At 37.8% G+C, this 22,361-nt stretch overlaps 1 protein-coding gene across 1 annotated transcript in view; it reads left to right on the forward strand.

Moving 5' to 3' along the window:
* NCOA2 (nuclear receptor coactivator 2) overlaps window positions 1-22,361 on the forward strand; it is a 222,104-nt gene that overhangs the window by 142,630 nt on the left and 57,113 nt on the right. Inside the window, exons 4-8 of the mRNA XM_049781798.1 lie at window positions 2,354-2,454; window positions 8,744-8,921; window positions 13,334-13,522; window positions 16,724-16,825; window positions 17,077-17,220. Coding sequence (XP_049637755.1) covers window positions 2,354-2,454; window positions 8,744-8,921; window positions 13,334-13,522; window positions 16,724-16,825; window positions 17,077-17,220 — 714 coding nt within the window. The remainder of the gene's footprint in view (window positions 1-2,353; window positions 2,455-8,743; window positions 8,922-13,333; window positions 13,523-16,723; window positions 16,826-17,076; window positions 17,221-22,361) is intronic.

Consider the following 22,361-nt stretch of genomic DNA (forward strand, 5'->3'; position numbering starts at 1 on the left):
GGCTTGGGGGGACCATATGGATGCCAGGAGATGGAACCGCGGTCCTTCCTTGGCTAGTGCTTGCAAGGCAGACAACTTACTTCTAGTGCCACCTCTCCGGCCCCTCATGCATATTTTAAACGTATTAGCATGTTATACTATTTTAATTTATATATAAATTAAAGATAACTTTTGAAAAATAATTATTATCAAATTAATATCTCAGTTGTAGATATAAAGAAACATAATAAAGAAGCAGCAAGCAACAAAACATCAGCATTGGGGGGTGTCATCTTATATGACTGAAATCCAACCACAATCATGTTTGTAACCAAGGTGTTTAAATAAAAAATAGTATAAAAAAATAAAAGGTTTTCTACAGAACTAGTTTGAAGGGACTAAAGAGGGTCATGGTCTTTAGGATATTGGTGAGGGGAAGGGAGCAATTTACTGGGTGGGGTACTAAAATACTATACTTGTAAACTTGTAAATCACATCTCCATGAAATTTGGGGTGAGTGTCTGAAAGGCATTAAGTGAATAAAAGGTCAAGTGAGGACTGACAGAACTCCAGAAAACTGAATCTTAAAGGCTACCACACAAATCAGATCTCTCTCTTGGTGATCACAGTGTTTTTTGGTTTGGGTGGCACACCAGTAGTGTTCGGGGCCTATTCCTTGCTTTGAACTCAAGGATCACTTTGGTGGGGTTCAGGGTACCACTGGAATGACAGGGATTGAACCTGGGTTGGCTGTGTGCAAGGCAAGTGCCCTCTCTATTGTTGATCCTGTCCCACTGGTCACAGTTATTAGCTCTATGGAGGTTAATCAGGAGTGCAGTAGAGTGATTGAAAAATAAGATACAGTCTCCTTATGACAAGCTCTGCCAATAAATTACTAGATTTGGAATTCATTAAAAAAAAAAAAGAAAGAAAGAACTAGTAAATACAAATATACTAAGAAAGTTACACTTGGAAACTTGATAATTTTTAAGGCATGCCTTTCCTATCATTCCATTTACTTTTGTCACAGAACACCATGTATTGAAGGCAGGTGAGAGAACTAAAGCCTTAAAAGGTTGAAGCGACTTGCTCTGACTCATAGTTCTGTCAAGAGGCTAAGCTGAGACTTAAACTACACGGGCCATCTTATCTTCCCTTATCCATTGATAAATATACATGCAGAAACTCTGTTCTGTTAACTGCACGATTTAGAGAACCTCAATAATGCTTGATTATTTTCTCGAGTATTTGGTACAGAATTAAACTACAAATTTCAAATGAAAATTTTCAAATCTTTTGAGCAACAACAACAAAAAAAGGCATCAATAAGGCCAGGCGGACAGAAATGGAATATCAAAGAAAATAAAGAAAAAAATCAGCAACAAAATACTGAGGTCATGAAAAGTAGGTTGAGGCTGTGCACTAAATTGATTTACTTTTATTTGCATTTAATCACAGTGATAACATGCAGTGTAAATAAGTATGTAATTTATTCAGGTACACATAATTGGCACATTGTTTTTGTGTTGTTTTCTAGCAAGCTGCTGATCAGTATCTGTTATGCCTTAAAGTTTTTTTAGTGTTCTTGAAATAACTAGTTTACATATGTACTGATAAATAATTATCAGTACATATTCTATCTATTATGTGAGATTTTCCATGATGGAATGTCTTCTTGGTCCTTGTGACTCTGAAATTTCTTGGCACATTTTAATCCAAAAGTATAGTTAATATAACCTTTGTACTAGATAAAAAGATCAACCATTGAAATTCTCTAGGTGTCTCTTCTGCCTTAAATCATTAAGTGCCTTAAATCATGAAACACCTACAAGACAAGGAAGCAAATCTTCCTGGCCTCTGTCAGAGTAGTGGGACAGTAGGATAGTATAAGAGTCAAAGCAGTTATTACAGGAAGTTAGATGGGAGCCACCAATGGCAGCTTAAGACTTTATTTCTTCATATTGTTTAAATGTAACTCGACTGTGCTACTGAATATTTGAACAATGGATCTTCCCTTATCCTGCTTTGAGGGAATCTCTTGAATAGAAACTTATTGTGCCAAAGGATATCGCAGTGTTGTAGTTCAGAAAAAATGCTTGCTAGGAACTAGCAAGAAATCACTTAACTCATTTCTTTAAGCAACCTGAATAGAGAGGATCTGAGCCAAGGGTTCTGGAGATGAGAAGTTAATGTTCTGGCATCCGTTTCGATTAGTTTTACCCACTCAGTGGCAGTGGGGATATATACTCTTGACTCTTTTATAACTGCATCTGATGCACTAGAGATTTTAGAAATCATTAGAGTAAAAATGTTTCTATGTCATTCTGTCCTTGAAATACCTCAGCCATTTAATCTGTACTTCTGTTTGTTACAGAGAAAGCAGCTGCCAACATAGATGAAGTACAGAAGTCAGATGTATCATCTACAGGGCAGGGTGTCATCGACAAGGATGCACTGGGGCCTATGATGCTTGAGGTAGCAAATGCTCATTTTGATTCTGTATTTCACAGTTCTTGATCTTTACAACATTGAATGTTCCTATCTATGCTGTTCAGTATGAATCTAAGGAAAATTCATACTTTGTGTTTTCAAGGTTGAAATACTACTAACTTTTTCTATTTGTCTAAGTAATGTCTGCTGAGTCTAGCATATCTGAATTTCAAATTAATAGTTTACAATTAAATTAACTAGATTAGAATATAAATGGACAGACTGTACATGACATCTGAACTCTCATTCTGGAAAATCTTGTTCACAGTTCCATTAAATTCTGTTGTGTTAATAGTTTCCCAAGCACCACCAGGAGTGGTCCTTAAATAAAGAGCCAGGGGTAATCCTGAGCACTCCTGGGTGTGCTCCTGGCCAACACCCCCCCCCCCAAAGAAAAACCCTCAACAAATTTTATTGGGAATACATTTTAGTTTGAAATGCACCCAAAATTCTTACATGTTGCATATGTCTTATACATATATACATATATATTGCACATGTATATATATATATATATATATATATATATATATATATATATATATATATATATATGCACGTGTTAACCTGTTGAGTAAAGGAGGAAGTTTATTTTTAATTTGTGCTATTTCAAATTTATTCCTTTGTCCTAAAGCTAAAAATGAGAAATAGGCATAAGGATATTTTCAGATAAGTATCTTAAGAGTAACTATTGTTCTTAACTCCAAGTTTCATGACTTAAAGACATGCGACTGTCTGAAAATCATAAAGTCCAATTTGACTCTTTATTAATAAATACTACCTTGCTGTATTTGTTTCAAAATTAAGTTAAAATTCAAGACATAGGCCTGGTAAAATGAGAAGGAAATATCAGTGAATATATTCTGAATCATAAATAATGTCTATTCTCAGAATAATTTACTCTTGATATTACAGTTAATTGAAAAGTAGTGCATGCCTAAGAACTTGGCAGCATTTAATAGAAGCAAAAGTTTCAGTTCATACACATAGTTTGTGATTTTAGAAAGTCTAATTCTGTGAAAATTTGTTATACAGTTAGGAAGTAGGGTACAGAAAAAATTTACAGATCTTTCAAGATTACCTGACCCTTTTTTTTTTTTTTTTTTTTTGGTTTTTGGTTTTTGGGCCACACCTGTTTGACGTTCAGGGGTTACTCCTGGCTATGCGCTCAGAAATCGCCCCTGGCTTGGGGGACCATATGGGACACCGGGGAATCGAACCGCGGTCCTTCCTTGGCTAGCACTTGCAAGGCAAACACCTTACCTCTTGCACCACTTTCCCGGCCCCTGACCCATTCTTTGTATACATGACAAAATATATTCCCTGAATTGAACCTACTGGTCAAAGGCTTTTAAAGAACCCCATGTTAACCTTTGCTTATTTTTCTTGAATCCCTGGCTGGAAAAGATTCATTTCAAATTCTCTTTTGTTTTGTTTTTGCACCCCACCTGGCTGTGCTCCGTACTTACACCTGGAAGTGTTGGGGCCGGGGTTGATCCAGTATTGGCTGTGTGCAAGGCAAGAGCTGTACCTGCTATATTAATTACAACTACATAAATGTATTAATGATCAACTACAGTTTGCAAAGGAAAAACAAAAATGCCCTGAACCTGATTTTCCAGACTCAAAAATGTTGTGAAAAGCCAGTGAGTGCTTTCTCTTTGGTTCTTAGAGGCAGTTATGAAAATTGTAACTAGGTGGACTATTTAGATGAAAGAAAGTAGATAACTTGTGTGGGAAAATAAATTGAATTATAAACAAAGGGCCAGGGAGATAGCATGGAGGTAGGGAATTTTCCTTCCATGCAGAAGGATGGTGGTTCGAATCCTGGCAACCCATATGGTCCCCTTGAGCCTGCCAGGAGTGATTTCTGAGCGTAGGACCAGGAGTAACCCCTAAGTGCTCCCAAACCAAAAAAAAAAAAATTATAAACAAAAGTGATCTGGAAATTATAGTACTTAAAAAACTATAGTTTGGAAACCCCCATGTATCTTATATTGCATCTTATATATTCCCTTATATTGTGGTTGGTGCTGAAGTGGGGCAGAATCTCCTAAGAATTTTGAGGCTTCTTAAAAGAAGTGCAAGGAGAGACCCCAAGACTCTGATTCAGAACCTTTGAAGGAAAGTCAAAACAATACAAATGTGCTTCATGTCAGCACGCACTACATCAAACTCCGAACATCAAACCAGTATTTTCCCCCCATTTCAAAAGAATCTTCTGAGAATTCAGTTTATTCTGAATTGAGTACTTACATAGTAGGAAAATCTTTAATGCTGAATATTTAAGAGATAATGTTTGAATCTACTGACTTAAGTTTTGAGTTTAGATCGTCATCCTTTTATGAAACTTGTTCTCGCTAAGCTGTTCCCAGTCAGAGATGCACAATCATGCTTACATCACAGCATAGTGGTTGCTAGGCAACAGAACCAAATGTCAGCTTTTTTCATAAAAGCATATCATAGTGAACTTTTTAAAAAACAGCATTTTCAAGAGACGAAACGGCTTCAAATTTCAGTTACAGTGTGCCACAAATCCGGTTTTTACTGTGGTATAAAACAGCAGGATCTCCATGAACTATAGATAATAGTTTTGAAAATGCTTGCTGAATATGTATATAAAACAGTGAGTTTGAAAGGACACTTGGTACCTAGCTAATCAACTGAATTACATCCTGTCCTCCATCCCCTCACAGATAATACCTGTGTGTATGCACTGAGACATGTCTTTCAGGGATGGAGGCCAGCCTGCTATGGATAGCCATTTACACAGTCGTGCTCTACCCTACATATTGTTGATACCACTGATGTTTTATGTTTTTAAGAGCTTTCACTGATGCTTTGTGGTTAGTTCTAATTCAAGAGATTACTTGGTTTTGTGATAAAAATAGAATTAAAGATGGACTATATTCCAAGTAAACCCACTAAAATAAGAGCCTGTGCTTGGGGAGGAGACAGAATAAGAAAAAAGTAGATATTTCCAGTTTGTATATGTTCTTATATCAGTGTAATACAAGAACTGTCAGTAAATTCATCCATAAGACAGTAGAAGTTAAATCTTATGAAGAAACCATGGCCTAAACTGCACAAAGCATCTGGCCCTGATTCAAAATAAACCCAATCCATCAATAGCCAGCCTTTCCCTGCCTCATCTGGTCCGCAAATCAGGATGAAAATGGGAGAGAAGGGGAAACTCACTGAACTCCCTTTTTTGCATGGACTAGGCAAACATGATAGAAAAGTATACTGAGTTAAACCCCAGAGAACACTCTGCTCCAAAACACAAGCTTTGGAGTCAGGTCCTCCTGAGCTCAGAGTAAAATTCTTTGTTGCAACAGCTTGGGAAATAACATAATAATTTTAAGTTTCAGTAATTATACTCAGTCAGTGTTATTATATTTATTTCCTGAAATGATCCTAAATTCTTACTGTCCTTCCCTAATCTAAATTTGAATGACAAGCCAGATATAGAGGGTTTGTCTTGCTTGTGTGAATTCTATCCCAGGCAACCTGCAAAATAAAGAAATAAAGTTGAATGACAACCAAGGGAGAAGCTATATACCAATTAAGGATGAATGTTGTTATTATCTAGGTGATTTAAATCTTAACCATCTAGAAAACAAGTGACACAAGAAGGGCACTCCAGTTGTTTATTTTTATTTTTATATTTTTAACTGACCTATCCTTTCCTTTTTATTTATTTTTTTACAATTTTTTAATAATTTTATTGTGACCATTGTGAATTACAAGTCTTTCACAATTATATTTAAAGTACATAGTGACAATGAAGGACCATTCCCACCACTGGCGTTGTCCTCCCTCCACTCCTGTTCCCAGCATGCCCTACCATTGTGCTATCTCTCTGGCCCCTACCTTTAAAGCTCTTCTTTTCTTTTCTCTTTTTTGTATAGAATGATTTAATGAAAGTCAGTATCAAGTCAGAGGGTTTCAAATTTTGTCTCTTAATATAGTCACAGGACCTAGTAAAATTTACATGACTTTTTTTTTTGACAAGGTAAAGTTACAGTGGAAGGACAATCACCCAAAAGCAGAGTTCTCAGAAGAAATCCCCCTACTGACACCCCAATTTTAAACTTACAATCAAAGAACGATAAAACAGAACCCATGTACAATTACTTTGTCCCCCAAGACCCCAGGTTGTAGTACATTATAAATTTTCTAGAGGCACACAAAGCAATCTAAAGCCATAAAATTTATGTAACTCCTGGGGCCGGGCGGTGGCGCTGGAGGTAAGGTGCCTGCCTTACCTGCGCTAGCCTAGGAGACGGACCGCGGTTCGATCCCCCGGCGTCCCATATGGTCCCCCAAGCCAGGAGCGACTTCTGAGCGCATAGCCAGGAGTAACCCCTGAGCGTTACCGGGTGTGGCCCAAAAACCAAAAAAAAAAAAAAAAAAAAAAAAAAAAATTTATGTAACTCCTTAAACTTGAAAACATAGTAGTTTTTTACATTTCCATGCACTTGCAAGTCAACCTCAAAAGTTTTTTGTTTTTTTTTTGGTTTTTGGGTCACGCCCGGCAATGCTCAGGGGGTATTCCTGGCTCTATGCTCAGAAATTGCTCCTGGCAGGCTCAGGGAACCATATGGGACACCGGGATTCGAACCACCGACCTTCTGCATGAGAGGCAAACGCCTTACCTCCATGCTATCTCTCCGGCCCCAACCTCAAAAGTTTAAGTGGATTTTTTTTAAAGGTTTAGATTCAAAGATTTATTTTTTAATTAAGTCATATGAGATACAGTTACAAAGGTGTTCATGTTTTAGTTTCAGACAAAAAAGGTCCAACAGCTTTCACCAGTGCATATTTCCTGTCACCAAGGTCCCCCAGTTTCTCTCCTGCCCCAGCCTCTGCCCTACTCCTGCCTGCCTCTGGCAGACATTTCCCCCACTCCCCTTTTTTCTATTTCATTTTAGATACTGTGTTTTGCAATACACAATACAGGCTATCATGTATGTCAATTTTTTCAGCACCCAGTTCTTTTTTTTTTTTTCATTTTTTTTTCTTATATTTGGGTCACACCCGGCAGCGTTCAGGAGTTACTCCTGGCTCTATGCTTAGAAATCGCTCCTGGCAGGCTCAGGGGGCCATATGGGATGCCAGAATTCGAACCACTGACCTTCATGCAAGGCAAACGCCTTACCTCCATGCTCTCTCTCCGTCTCCGGCAGCATCCAATCTTTTTTTTTTTTTTTTTGGTTTTTGGGCCACACCCAGCGGTGCCTCAGGGGTTACTCCTGGCTGTCTGCTCAGAAATAGCACCTGGCAGGCATGGGGGAACATATGGGACAAAGGGATTTGAACCAACCACCTTTGGTCCTGGATCGGCTGCTTGCAAGGCAAACACTGCTGTGCTATCTCTCCAGGCCCAGCATCCAATTCTTATCCAAAGTGATCATTTCCAACTTTCATTGTCATAGTGATCCCTTCTCTATCCTCATTGCACTCTCCTGTTCTTTGTGGAAAGGTTCCTGCCATGACCCAGTCCTTCTGGCCCTCCTCTCTATTATCTTTGGGAATTATTGCCATATTATCTTTTTATATATATCTCACAATTGTCACTTTCCAGTTTTGTTATACCAAAACCTGGAGTCTCTTGTTATCCTGAATTCAAGGTTACTATTAATACTAGTTTTTCACCTCACAGACAACTTTACAGAGCCCTTCCCAATTTAAACCAAAAAAAAAAAAAAAAAAGGATTTCGTGTGTGTGTGTGTGTGTGTGTGTGTGTGTGTGTCTCTAAAATCATCTTTGACTCCTCATTTAAATTCTAATAATGTTGAAGGTAATAAACCTTTCATACCTCTTGGTATTTGCTCTTAAATTGAAAGTTGGCTTAAACTTAAGCTGAAAGTTGCCAGTAACCCCTCCCTCCCTTTGATTACGTGAGAAACAGTTGAAAGAAACTACCTGTTTTTGTTTGCTAGCATAGAGATCATTCTTGTCTATCAATACAGCCATTTCATTTTGAGATTATAGATAAATGCCTATATACTTTAGCTTGATCATATTTATCATCTAGTAAAACAACAGTTGAGATTTGTCCTTTATTTGTGATCAACCCTCTATACTATGTATCAAAATAATAATTTCACCAAGAAAAAAATGTGTCAATGGTTTCTGAAAACTATGAGAGAAGTAAGCCACATCTTTTTTATACATGTGAAATGTTTCCTTGGGAGGGTTTACTCCCTTTTTACCAATTGCATGTGTTCATGTTGCCTCCTCTCTAACACAGTGTTTGTTTTCCTTTAGGCCCTTGATGGGTTCTTCTTTGTAGTGAACCTGGATGGCAGCGTTGTGTTTGTTTCAGAGAATGTGACTCAGTACCTAAGGTATAACCAAGAAGAACTGATGAACAAAAGTGTGTATAGCATCCTGCATGTGGGGGACCACACTGAATTTGTAAAAAACCTGCTGCCAAAGTCTATAGGTAAATGACTGCTGGGTCTCTGCTTCCATCATCCTGTTCACATAACCTGGTTTTGATTAGAGGGTGCAAAATAGAATCATAGTCTATCACTTTGGGACACAAGTAATTAAGTTGCTTGCATTAAATCATTTATTTTAGAAGACATGAAAAAGCAATTATGTGTAGATAACTGACTGAATGATTGCTTGATCCTGTATTTAAAGTACATGAAAGTAATTCAACTATTTTCATAGAGTTCGATATTTGTTTTTCTGAGCATCACTCATGGGGTACTGACCAGTTTCAGTGCTATTCAGCCATCAGGGACCAGCAATGTTGGGAGTCATTTATTCTCTGTTCCAGAGATTAAACTCAAGCCCTTATGCATGCATTGTGCCCCTGACCCTTAAGCTATTTCTCGAGACGCTATTGTTATTAAGAAGGTGGCAAGTTGTCTCCCACCCTGTCCAGTGCCAGTCCACGATTTTGTGCTTTTTCCCTCTATGTCCACGAAAGAGTGAATCTGTGAATTTATTTTGACAACATTCTAAAAACAAATGACTAAAGACCAAGTGGCATGAACAAAGTTCAGGTACTTTTGGCCTGGGAGCCCTTCTGGGGTGCTCTAATGTCTCAGACTTTGAGAAGCTCCCTAGAGATCACTGTCAGAAGCTGTCACCTGTTTCTGCTTTTCTGAGATCTTCATCTTATTCTGAAGCTGCTGTCCCAGTGTTTATTTGCATTATTAGTAGAGCCATGTTGTAAAGTGAGTGATTCACAGCATGGGCCACCTTAGTCGCTGCACCAGAGTATTGTTGTTCCCACTTACTAATGGTTCTTTTTTTAATATTCTCACTTAAACTGATGATGTTAGGAACAGTTTCACAAATAAAACGAAGTGCATATTTTAGTACAAAATAAGGTCAAGTCCTGAGTTTGCAAGTTCTTGAAACTATTTATATTAACTTCATATTGTGACAGTAAATAGGAAAAGTCCTTTTCAGCTTGCATTATGGCTAGGTTCTCTTTTATTCAAAGTGACTAGAAAAATTATGCAAAATATGAGTATTTGTCAATACTTTTATATTTCTAGCTAATGACCAAGAAAATGGGATTTGTGTAAAGTAACTACCATATTTTCCAGCATATAAGACGACTTTTGAAACAGTCAACCGAAAATCGGGAGTCGTCTTATATGCCGAGTATATCCCGAAAAATGTTTCAATATGCCGCTAAACGAAAATTGTCTGAATATTGCCACAAAAGGAATTTTCCAACTTGATCCTGCACCAATCACACTGCAAGGCTGCTCGAACCGCCTCTCTCACTCAGCCAATCCAAGCAGGCTTTTGATGCATGCAAATTACAGACAATGTTCTGGACCCGAATCTACACTGTCAAAAGCCTGCTCAGATTGGCCAGAGTCAGAGAGGAAGTCTATGACAGTATAACATTTGAACCTTTGCTTGTTGTGATTGGCTCACTGTGGTACATGAGCACAGGAACACATGCAGCACAGGAACGTTCTGTCTGATACAGTGAATATAGGCCTAAACCTATGTTTTAACTGTAAAATTAGGGGGTCGTCTTATACGCCAGCAAATACAGTAATGTTTCCAAATCTCTTGAGTAATTTATGATTTTCTTCTAAATTCCCTTGTCTAAAGAGCTGTTTGCTTTTATGTTACACCTTTTTTCTACTTTCAAATTACTTATTAGCCAAAAATAGCAAGACCTATTTTTCTTCAGATAATTCTATAGAATCTATATTATGCAAGTCAGCTTTTAAGATTGTTAATGATTGAACCTGAACTATATATATACAGCACAACAGATAGCTCCTTTCCTTTGCATGCAGCCAACCTGTGTTCAATCCCCATCATCCCATATGGCCCCCCAAGCCTGCCAGGAGTGATTTCTGAGCACAGAGCTAGGTATTACCCCTGAGTGCTATCATGTATGGCTCCCACAAACAAACAAACAAGAATGTTAATGGTAAAATTGACTTTCCAGTTGTCTGCATGGATGTATAAAATTGTAATTTCTTGGGGCCAGAGAGGTGGCACTAGAGGTAAGGTGTCTACCTTGCAAGCACTAGCCAAGGAAGGATTGTGGTTCCATCCCATATGGTCCCCCCAAACCAAGGGTGATTTCTGAGCGCTTAGCCAGGAGTAACCCCTGAGCATCAAATAATTTCTTTCATAAAGTTTACTGTAAATTTTACTGTAAATTGTTTGCTTTCTTTTTCTATTCCTTTTTTAAAATTCCTCTAGCCAACTAGCTGTGGGTTTAACATTGAGTTTGCCTCATTAAGTGTGTGTGTGTGTGTGTGTGTGTGTGTGTTGGGGCCACTCCAACCAGTGATCCTGAGTCCGCTTGAAGTTACTTACTATGGTGCTTGGGAGAGACTAAACTAGATGCAAGGCAAAAGCCTCACCTCAGTACTGTCATTCCATGTCTCTAACCAGTGACTTTTGAGAGAATTTAGTTGCTTTCCTGATGCTGCTATTATTATTATTATTATTATTATTTCATTGTCCAACTAGTCCTTGTATAATTTAAATAAGAAATAGGTAAGAAACAATAAAGAAAATAATAACAATGTAAGAATAAGATTTAGTTTTGATTTCAGTTCTTTCAGTCATTGAACACTTTTTTGGGGGAGTGGGCACACTCAGTGGCGTTCAGAGGTTACTTCTAGCTCTGTGCTCAGAAATTACTCCTGGCAGGCTTGGGGGATTATATGGGATGCTGGGGATCAAACCCAGGTCAGCCAGGTACAAGGCAAATGACCTACCCACTGTGCTATTGCTCTGGCTCAGCAGTTGAACATTTCTTTGGCTGTTGCTTTGTTTTGTTTTGTTTTGTTTTTGTTTGGGAGGGCACACCTGGCAATGCTCAGGAGTTACTACTGGCTCTGCATTCGGGAATTACCACACCTGGTAGTGCTCCAGAGATCTTATGGGAAGTATGCCTGGGATTGAACCCTGGTTGGCTGCATGCAAGGCAGCTATATACTATACTTGCTCCAGTCATTAGTTTACTTATGTGGAAAATGAGGAAATTGATCTGGCAGTTCATAAATAATCTTTCAATCTCTTTTATTTCTCACTGATTTCTTTAATTTACTTTATTCAGGTCATGTCTTTTCCCTCTTTATTATATTCAAATTAAAATTACATATATTAGAATATTATACTAAATTAGAAAATGCATGAAGTATTATTTTTACTTGGAAAACAATAAAGACATGACCATTTGTCTTTAAAGATGTTTGAGTTTTATTGGGAACAATTTTAAAAGAGGACAATAAAATAATTTAGCCATGTCCATGTTAGAGAATACGCAGAACATTTCTGTAAAAATTTTAGAAAAGATCTGAAACGGGATTTAGTGTGGGTGACAAGTACAATTTGTTCTAGTAGATAGAAGTCAGGCTACTTCTATGATAAAGGTCAGACTGCTTCTAGGATGAATCCCTGTGGAGACACCCTGGCCCATCATTTAGAGGGCGACAGCAGCTGATAACTTCTGAGGAACTAGATATGGAGGATGATGTGGGCAGGCTTGTAATGGAGAGTGTGAAAGACCTGATTTAGATGGATAAGATAATGCTGGCCAATGAGATGTTAAATATCCTTTGAATGACATTTATATTCTTTTCCTTGTTTTGTTGGGATTTTGTTTGATGTTTGTTTTTTGGGTTGGGGGCCACACATAGCTGTTCTCAGAGTATACTTCCATCTCAGAGTATACTTCCAACCCTGTACTCAGGGATCAGTTTTGAAAGTGCTATGGGGTGGGGGGGACTGTCTGCAGTGTGCAGAGCCAGGGACTAAACCTGGGTCAGTGCTTGCAAGGCAAATTCTCTACCCCCTATAAATTGCACAGGCCCCTGACCTTTTTATTCTTAACTCAAATCTGAGTCTCTCTTTTTTAATTTTTTCCCCTAATTTTTGGGCCATATCCAGCAATACTCAGAGCTTTTCCTTGGCTTTCACTCAGGAGTTACTCCTCGTAGAGCCCAAGAGACCATATGGGGTACCAGGGATAGAACCAAATTCAGGAAACATCAAGACAAATGCCCTATGTCTTAAGTCTTTTTAAAAAATATTTGTGTGCATTTATTGTAGGGTCCCCTAACCAATTTTTGTGGCATACCTAAAACTGGAATGCAAGTAGATTGACTAAATATCCGAAAAATCAAAATTAGGAAAAGCAAAAAATAAGTGAATTATTGTAATTTTTCCAATGTTACAACATAATCCCAAGAATACTGTCGCCTCTGAATTGTGAAGTTATTTAAAAGACACTATGTAAATGTAAAGGGGAGGAATAAAAAGAAATAATATCCAGTATCATTTTGATAATTTAGTGGCAGTAACTCTGATACTAGTTTCCTTATAATGCTGAATTATTTTTGCCTTGCTCAGTGAATGGGGGATCTTGGTCTGGAGAACCTCCTAGGAGGAACAGTCATACCTTCAATTGTCGGATGTTGGTAAAACCATTACCAGATTCAGAAGAAGAAGGTCATGACAACCAGGAAGCACATCAGAAGTATGAAACTATGCAGTGCTTTGCTGTCTCGCAACCAAAGTCCATCAAAGAAGAAGGAGAAGGTAAGGAAAATTTATCCTGTCACTTTTTTAATGCCTGTGTGTATTTCTATGCAACTTCTTTTACATTTAGTGATCTATTGTTAGTGGTCACACACAAAAAAATTTAGAGACAATTTTTTTGTTTTGTGTTTTTGAGTCCACCTATTTCACACCTTTTTATGACAAATTTATTTGTTTTTGGAACAAAACCCAGCAGTGCTTAGGGTTTATTCCTGACTCTATATTTAGGAATCATTTATGACAGGAATTGGGAGGCCATATGGGGTACCAGGTATTGAACCCCTAATAGCTGCAAGTCAGCTAGCTACCTTACCTGCTGTTGGAGCTCCAACCCTATGATAAATGTACTCTTTTAGTCTCTAGAACAGCTCTGACCAGTGTTCTTTTTTTTTTGCCATGATGGCAGTGTTAAATTATCCTCAATGTTCAACACAGCAGCTACTAGCTACATGTGGCTATTGAGCATTTGAAATGTCAATAATGCAGTTGGGGGACTGAATTTTTTTTTTACTGCATTTACATTTAAACAACTCCAGAGGGATAGTCTAGTAGAGTAGCAGTATTAGTGGCTGAACCTTTCAGGGGTCATCTGAATATCAGTACAAGAGCCCAAGAAAAATGCTCCTGTTAGCAAACAACATTTTTTTATGTATTTTCAAGGGATTAATGAATTCCAGGATTACCTGGGATATTGGCTTGAAAATATGAGAGTGTAGAGTGAGTCCAAAATAGAATGTAGAGTGGTAGTATGATACTTGAGAAGTGAGAGATGGGAGTGGGGAATGGAGGGATCTGGAGTTTTGTGGGGAGAGGTCCTCCTCAGTAGTGCTGAGGTGCCTAGAAGTAGCTTAGTGGTTCTGGGGAGGTACTTGAAATGTCCAGGTTAACTCAAGACCTCATACATTCTGAAAATGCACTCCAGACCTTTTAGCCATTTCACCTAGAATAGAGTCCCAATTCTAATCTTTAAAGAGATGCTGTTCCATTAGGGTGGTCCAGGTTACGTCCTGAACCACAGGACTTGAGCAATACCATATCCTCATGTCCTCATCTTGGACCTTAAATTTCCTTTGGCTGAGAAGTGCCATGAAAAGCTTCTAAGCCTCTTGGGAACTACTTGGGGGAATCTCAGAATAACAATACTGCATTGCATATTTGAAAGTTGATAAGTGTGCTATTGTTGTTTTGGTTTGGGGGCCACACTCAGTGGTGCTCAGGTGGTAGTCCTGGCTCAGGAGTGCAGTGCAGTGCCAGAGACTTGCAGAGTTGGTGAGATGCAAGGCAATTGCCTTAACCTTGTACTATCTTCCCAGTTCAAGTTGATGAGAGTGGATTTTCAAAGTTCTTGGCACAAGAAAAATCATTGTAATTGTATAGACACAGATGTTAACTGTGCTTACTTGATCACCTTGTAATATATGCAAATATCAAATCATTATGTTATACAACTGAAATTAATATTTTGTTGTGTCAATTATGACTCAATAAAAAATCAAGAATGAAAAGTAAAATAATAATAATAAAAATAAAGGGATGCTATTGTGCCCTCCTCTGTCTTGCAAGCATGCCATGCCATGTGTAGTAACAGCTGTCACAAATGATAGCTTTTCTGAATTAAATGTTGATACAGGTATATGAGGTATCAGGTGATTTTATTCTTTTTATGAAACAGATTATGTGCTGCTAATTCATCCCTGATCATTTTATAAAGTAGAATAAAAAAGATAGCTGATTTAATTATTCTTTTATACTCCATATTAAAATTTTCTCCTATATCAAAAATCTCATTCTAGGATCAGGAATGTAACAGTAGAAGAATATATGATTCATGTGTATAAGGCCTATCTTTGAGTTTTGGCAGCACAATAAAGTAAAATTTAAAAAATTTTAATTCGAAAATAAAAGAAGAAAAAATTTTAATTCTTTTTTTATATTAACCCAGTATAGCGAAAGAGTTAGCATCAAGGAATGTGGCATTGTGTGCTAATGGCGTTGTATGTGATGTTTGTGGAATTAAACTTCATGCTTCAGTTTTCTTCTCTATTAAATGTAGGTAATGCTAGGATCTGCCTCACAGCATTGTAAAGGGCAGAGGAAGTGGTGATCTATCAAGTGACTTGAATATGTCACTCTCATAATCAGTGTTGAGAAATTCAGCTTTATTTGTTGAGAATGAGGATTACATTTAACTCTATAATTTTGCTATGACTCGATATATTTAAAGAATATATTATTTTCCAAATTTAAGGGTACACACATATAGATGAACGACAAAATATAAAGGTGTTTTCTGAAACAACCTTTAGCCAGCGCTCTCTAAAATTGAAAGAGGCATGCAGTGTAACTCTGTGTTTCAAAGATACACAAAACATTCATGTGTCATGTGTTTCCAGAAGTAAATACAGATGCATATACTATCAAAGTGGGTAAAGGAATAAACAGGAGCATCAACTATTTGAGAAGTCTACTGCATTTCTTAGAATTAGTTCCTACAGAGCATCATTCAGAACCCATTTTCATTCTTTTGTTTTGTGTTGGGCCTACACTCAACTGTGCTCAAGAGTTACTCTGGGGGTTGGGGTGGGCAGAGAGATAAAACAGTGGTAGGGCATTCATTTGCCTTGCACACAAATTACTCCTGGCAGTGTTCAGGAGACCATCTGGGATGTCAGGGATCAACCCCTCCCCCCCCAAGTCAGCCATATGTATGGCAAATGCTTTTACCCTGTTGATCTAGTCCCTCCCCGTTTGCGTTATTGCTTTCCAGTTTAGGGCCATTTCCACAATTTGGTAGATGCTGTATGTAGTTTTCTTATTTCTTGGAAAACTCTGAAATCCAAGAAATAAATTCTTGGCAGAGTATCACATTTAGTTTTCATCATTTTTGTACTTCATATGAGTTAAGTTAGTTGCTAATCTTGGACACTTAATAAAAGATTCCATTCTTTTCATCTTTGGGTAGAAGGCACAGGTTATTCAATGTAGTGTAGGGGGTATACTTTAATCACATGTCTTGCTTAGTTTCAGCTCTTTACCCTCAGCATCCCAGCAGCTTCCCAGTTTAGAGAATAAAGCCAGTGAGGAGTCACAGAGTGTGTTGTTACTCCTTTGCTTAATGATTTACAAGGTTGGGCTATCATAGAAACAATGGAGTTTGCATCACTAAGAGGCTAACTGGTAATATAACTGTATTGATTGAAGATCTGCAGTCCTGCTTGATTTGTGTGGCGAGAAGAGTTCCCATGAAGGAAAGACCAGTTCTTCCCTCATCAGAAAGTTTCACTACTCGTCAAGATCTCCAAGGTAAATTCACTTTCTCCTGAAGGCCTAAAAGATCATTTTATGATACTTAAAGCATTTGAAAATAGAAAGAGCATAAGACTAAAACTGAAAGGAGGGACTGCTTTGGGGGTAGAAATATTAAAGAGCTGGGAGTTTGTAGGGAGAGGGATACTGTCAGCCTTTTCTATAAATATGATTTTTTTCATCTTTTAATTTTTTTTCTGTAAATAATAGAACATTATGTAGACCTAATGCTTACTCTCATTTTATAGGGAAGATTACTTCCCTGGATACTAGCACCATGAGGGCAGCAATGAAGCCAGGCTGGGAGGACCTGGTAAGACGGTGCATTCAGAAGTTTCATGCCCAGCATGAAGGGGAATCTGTGTCCTACGCTAAGAGGCATCATCATGAAGGTAAGATAAGTCAATGATGCTTTCCTGGGAGTTAATTTTGCTATATTACTTTGTTTTCTTAGAGCATTCTCTGCAAAAGTGATTACTGACATTCTCTTGAATGGACTTGATGACTCTCTGTGTTCATATGAACTTTACATCATCTAACTATATGTTGCCATCTGTAGGAAAAGTTAACAGAAGAACTTTAGGAATTGATGACTGTGATAAAGAAAATAGAATAAGAGAAGATAAGTTCATGAAGTCAGATGAAAGGAAGGGGAAAATGTCATCAATATAAGGCTACTTGGTGTTTAAGATTATAATATAGCTCCAATCTCAAAATAAATACTTATTCTCAAAATTAGGAAAATTTGCAAGAGCAAGTTAGTTCCATATAGCAGTGGAATCCCAATCCTTTCTTCCAGATACTGACCCTGAAATCTGCCCAGATGTTTGCAGAATACTCAAAAGAGATAAGATGACTTGTCTGAAGGCAGAAATTAATGGGAGATCTCAAACAAAATCCAAGATTTTAAAGACTCAATGGCCATTCATACTTCAAGTAATAGAAGACCCTAACTAGTCTGCTCTTTCTTTGGCATTGCCATTTTTAAGATAATCTCATTATTCCTTCCAGCATGCCTCAGATGTAGGTGTTAGAATTCTCATGCTGTGGCTCATGAACATTCCATTCATCAGTATTTGTACCGGCAGTTCATCCTGGCAGGCACTCTTCTGTGCTTGCTCCCAAAGTTCTTTCCAGATTTATCCACATAATCACTTTTCCTCAAGTGCATTCTGGACTTTGTTAAGTTGGTGAGAACAAAGAGAAAAAAGATGTTTCTTAGCACTTACTCAATAGTGGAGAGAGCCACTCTTTCCTTCTCCTGGTCTTCTGCTTCTTTTCTAGTGGTCACTGGGCAGGGTACAGAGGATTAAGACTGTGACTTGTGCAAGTACTTCCTACATTTCCACCTCCCCAGCCAGGGAGAGTGAGAGGTGCCAGATAGCCATCCTCTGTGCCTCTCAGCTCTGCTTGGCAATTAAGCTGCATCTTTATAGAAAACCTGTTTTATTCACTGTTGAAAATAATAGATTTTTAGTTTATCATCTTGCAGTTAATGGGTATCCATACGTTGGTGTTTTTGCTGGTTATATGCTTAAACCTTATGCTTTTACATTACTTACATAGTTCAATTCATAGTAAGATTGTTCTCCTATTCCCTTATTCTTTCCTCAACTTATTCATTTTTCCCATCCTATCCAGTCTTATTTCTAAAAAAATAAGCGCATAGGGGCCGGAGCGATAGAACAGCGGGTAGGGCGCTTGCCTTGCACGTGCTCGACCTGAGTTTGGTCACCGGCATCCCACATGGCCCCCTGAGCATGCCAGGAAGGCGTCCTGAGCAAAGCTAGGAATAGCCCCTAAGCATTGGCGGGTGTGGTTATACAAAAAAAAGACAAAAAAAAAAATAAGCGCATAATCTGACTTTTGTAAATCTTAAAGTTTGTGTCTTTTAGCTCTTTTCTTTAAGTTGGAAACAGTAAGAACATAAGGGAGCATGTTTGATAGAAACTAGTGCTTAACTGTTTCACTAGATACCATTTAAAATAAAAAATCTTGATGACAACAAAGAAATCATGATGGAAAGTTTAGTTGTTGCGAAAGAAAAGGGGAGGTGGTTGGAGGAATGAGTAAATGCAGGGGTCTTCACTGGTGGTAAGAAGATACTAGAACTTTGGCAGTAGTCCATGTTACTAATAATCAGGGAGATGTCAATCAAAATAACAACGAGATAGCATCTCACACCACAGAGACTGGCACACATCACAAATAACAAGAATATTCAGTGCTAGTCTGTATGTGGGGGAAAAAGGAACTCTCATTCACTGCTAGTGGGAATGCCGTCTAGTCTAGCTTTTCTAGAAAACAATATAGATATTCCTCAAAAAACTGGACATTGATCTCCCATATGATACAGCAATACCACTACAAGGGATATAACCCCAGAATCACAAAAACATAATATAATAATTCCCTCAGCACTCCTATGTTCATATTAATGCTGTTCATAATATGAACTCCTATGTTCATATTAATGCTATTTACAATAGCCAAAATCTGGAAACAACCCAGATGCCCAACAACAGATGAGTGGCTAAAAAGCTGTGATGCATCTACACAATGGAATACTATGCAGCTATTAGAAAAAATGAAGTCCCAAAATTCGCCTATACATATATGGATATGGAGACTATTATGTTGAGTGAAATAAGTCAGAGGGAGAGAGAGAGGCACAATTTAGTCTCACTCATCTGTGGGATTTAAGAAAACATAAAAGGTATAGTATAGTATATAGTATAGTAATAATACCCAGAGACAATAGAGATAAGAGCCGGAAAGACCAGCCCATGATATGAAGCTTACCACAAAGAGTAGAAATAACTACACTAATAGTTACCATGACAATGATAAAGAGATACAGTGCCTGTCTCAAAGGCAGGTTGGGGGAGGAGGGAAATGGGACACACCGGTGGCAGATAAGTTGCACTGGTAAAGGTGGCTGTGCATTTTATGACTGAAACCCAACTACAAACATGTTTGTAACCATGGTGCTTAAATAAAGAAATTATTATTTAAAAAAAAAACACAGAACTTTGGCAGTGGAAGGAGTAAAGATGATGCATTTAAAGGTGTTAAGCTAAAACCTGATATTTAATAACACTATAAATCAATGATCTCCATTTAAGGAAGGAAAAAAATCAACTGAGCAAATATCTTTAGTGTCCTTGAGTCCTGAGTAACAACTTATATTTAATTCTGTGGTTTCCTGATTCCTTGGAAAGGGTTTACACAGTGGTAGCAGACACTATTCTGGAATTTATCAAATTGAATTCAATGAAAGGAAACTCCTAAGTGTATGAAATAGATTTCATTTGGCTTTAAATGGGTAATATCAGAGGTATTGATTGCATTGATTACATTGCTCACTGAAGGATTTGTTTAATGGAGAAATTTCCTAAACGTTTTGAACTACATATTTGCTCATATCTATATAGTAGTAATGCTTTGATACTACTACAAATCAAAGGAGAAGGGAAAATATTTAGTGATTATAACCATGCTTAAATAAAATTTGAAATCACAAGCCTTTAGAAGCATGAATCTGGGGCCAGAGAGATAGCATGGAGGTAAGGTGTTCACCTTGCATGCAGAAGGATGGTGGTTCAAATCCTGGCATCCCATATGGTCCCCCAAGCCTGCCAGGAGCAGTTTCTGAGCATAGAGCCAGGAGTAACCCCTGATCACTGCCAGGTATGACCCAAAAACCAAAAACAAGAAACAAAAAAAAAAACAAAACCATGAATCTTATGAAAATGTTAGGAGTATATTTAATGTGCAAAGCAAGATATACATAAGTCATATGTATATTTCCAGTACTGCCATTTCAGAGAAATTTTATACACTGACATCAGAAAATAATGCCTATGTGCTACATGTGTGTGAAACTAAAGGGAGAAAACTAATTGCATTAGAGAAAATACTCCATGTATAATTTTACCAAGAACTCAGAATCTACATTATCTCTGAATATCTCTCATTCAGTCTCTCTCTTTCTCTCTGTCATTCCCTCCTCTTTCTTTCTTTTTCTCTCTTATTTTTGGCAGTTTTGTGGTAGTTGAATATACTTGGTTGCTTTGGGAGTAGCTCTTCCACCCACAAAATTTGTGCTGAGAATTATGTGGTAGACACATAATTCTTAAAATGATTTAAGAAGAAGCTAAAGTATGTAGATACTTTTTCTCAAAATTAAACTGTTATTTTAAAGCATGTAGTATTTGACAGTTTTGAAGTCTAGTTATACTTTATTATTTTAATCCAATTAAATTGGTCTACAAATTATGTTTTAGGGAGCTTTATGCTTCATATATAGACCATTACCAAAGTGCGTGTGCTGTCACATTGTCAGAATAACCTCATCTGCCAGTTGATCCTCTCCTCAAATCCCTTCTTTCTGCTAATTACCTTTGATTTTCCTCAGAGCCTGAGTCATTTTTGTTGCGTATTGCCGGTTCATTTGCTTTGGTTCTAAGTAGAGGCCAGAATGATAGCACAGCAAGGTAGGGTATTTGCCTTCCACATGCCAAACCTGGGTTTAGTCCCTGGTGTCCCATTTGGTCCCCTGAACCTGACAGAGTTCATGATTCCTGAATATAGGTCTAGAAATAACCTCTGAGCACTACCAAGTGTGATCCAAAACCAAGACAAAACAATAACAAAATAAAACAAATACATAAATAAACAATAATATTCATGTTTGTGCTTTTGGTGTACAAAGTTTATCAGTTCGTTCTCTTCTAGGGGGCAAGAGAGGACACTTTACTTGGTGGTGTGCTCAGGGGCTTCTTCCTGCTCTCTGCTAGATTGGGCCCATGTAGTGCCAGGATCAAACCAGTGCTTTAGCATTTTAAGGCCCTTTCTCCCCTCCCTTACTCTTGTCCCTCCCTCTCTCCTCTCCACCACTTTCCCTTTTTTTTTTTTTTTTGAAACTTTTTTTTCTTTATTTAAACATCTTGATTATATATATGATTGTGATTAGGTGTTTCAGTCATGTAAAGAACACCCCCTTCACCAGTGCAACATTCCCACCACCAATGTCCCAAATCTCCCTCCATCCAGCCCCACCCCCACCTGTACTCTAGACAGGCTTTCCAGTTCCCTCATTCATTCACATGATTATGGTAGTTCTCTGTGTAGTTATTTCTATAACTGCACTCACCACTCTTTGTGGTGAGCTTCATGAAGTGAGCTGGAAGTTCCAACCCTCCTCTCATTGTCTCTGAGAATTGTTGCAAAGATGACTTTTATTTTTCTTAAAACCCATAGATGAGTGAGACTATTCTGAGTCTCTCTCTCCCTCTGACTTATTTCACTCAGCATAATAGACTCCATGTACATCCATGTATAGGAAAATTTCATGACTTCATCTCTCCTGACGGCTGCATAATATTCCATTGTGTATATGTACCACAGTTTCTTTAGCCATTCGTCTGGTGAAGGGCATCTTGGTTGTTTCCAGAGCCTGGCAATTGTGAATAGTGCTGCAATAAACATAGGTGTGAGGAAGGGGTTTTTGTATTGTGTTCTTGTGTTCTTA

This window comes from Suncus etruscus, chromosome 10, assembly GCF_024139225.1.
Source record: "Suncus etruscus isolate mSunEtr1 chromosome 10, mSunEtr1.pri.cur, whole genome shotgun sequence".
Lineage (NCBI taxonomy): Eukaryota > Metazoa > Chordata > Mammalia > Eulipotyphla > Soricidae > Suncus > Suncus etruscus.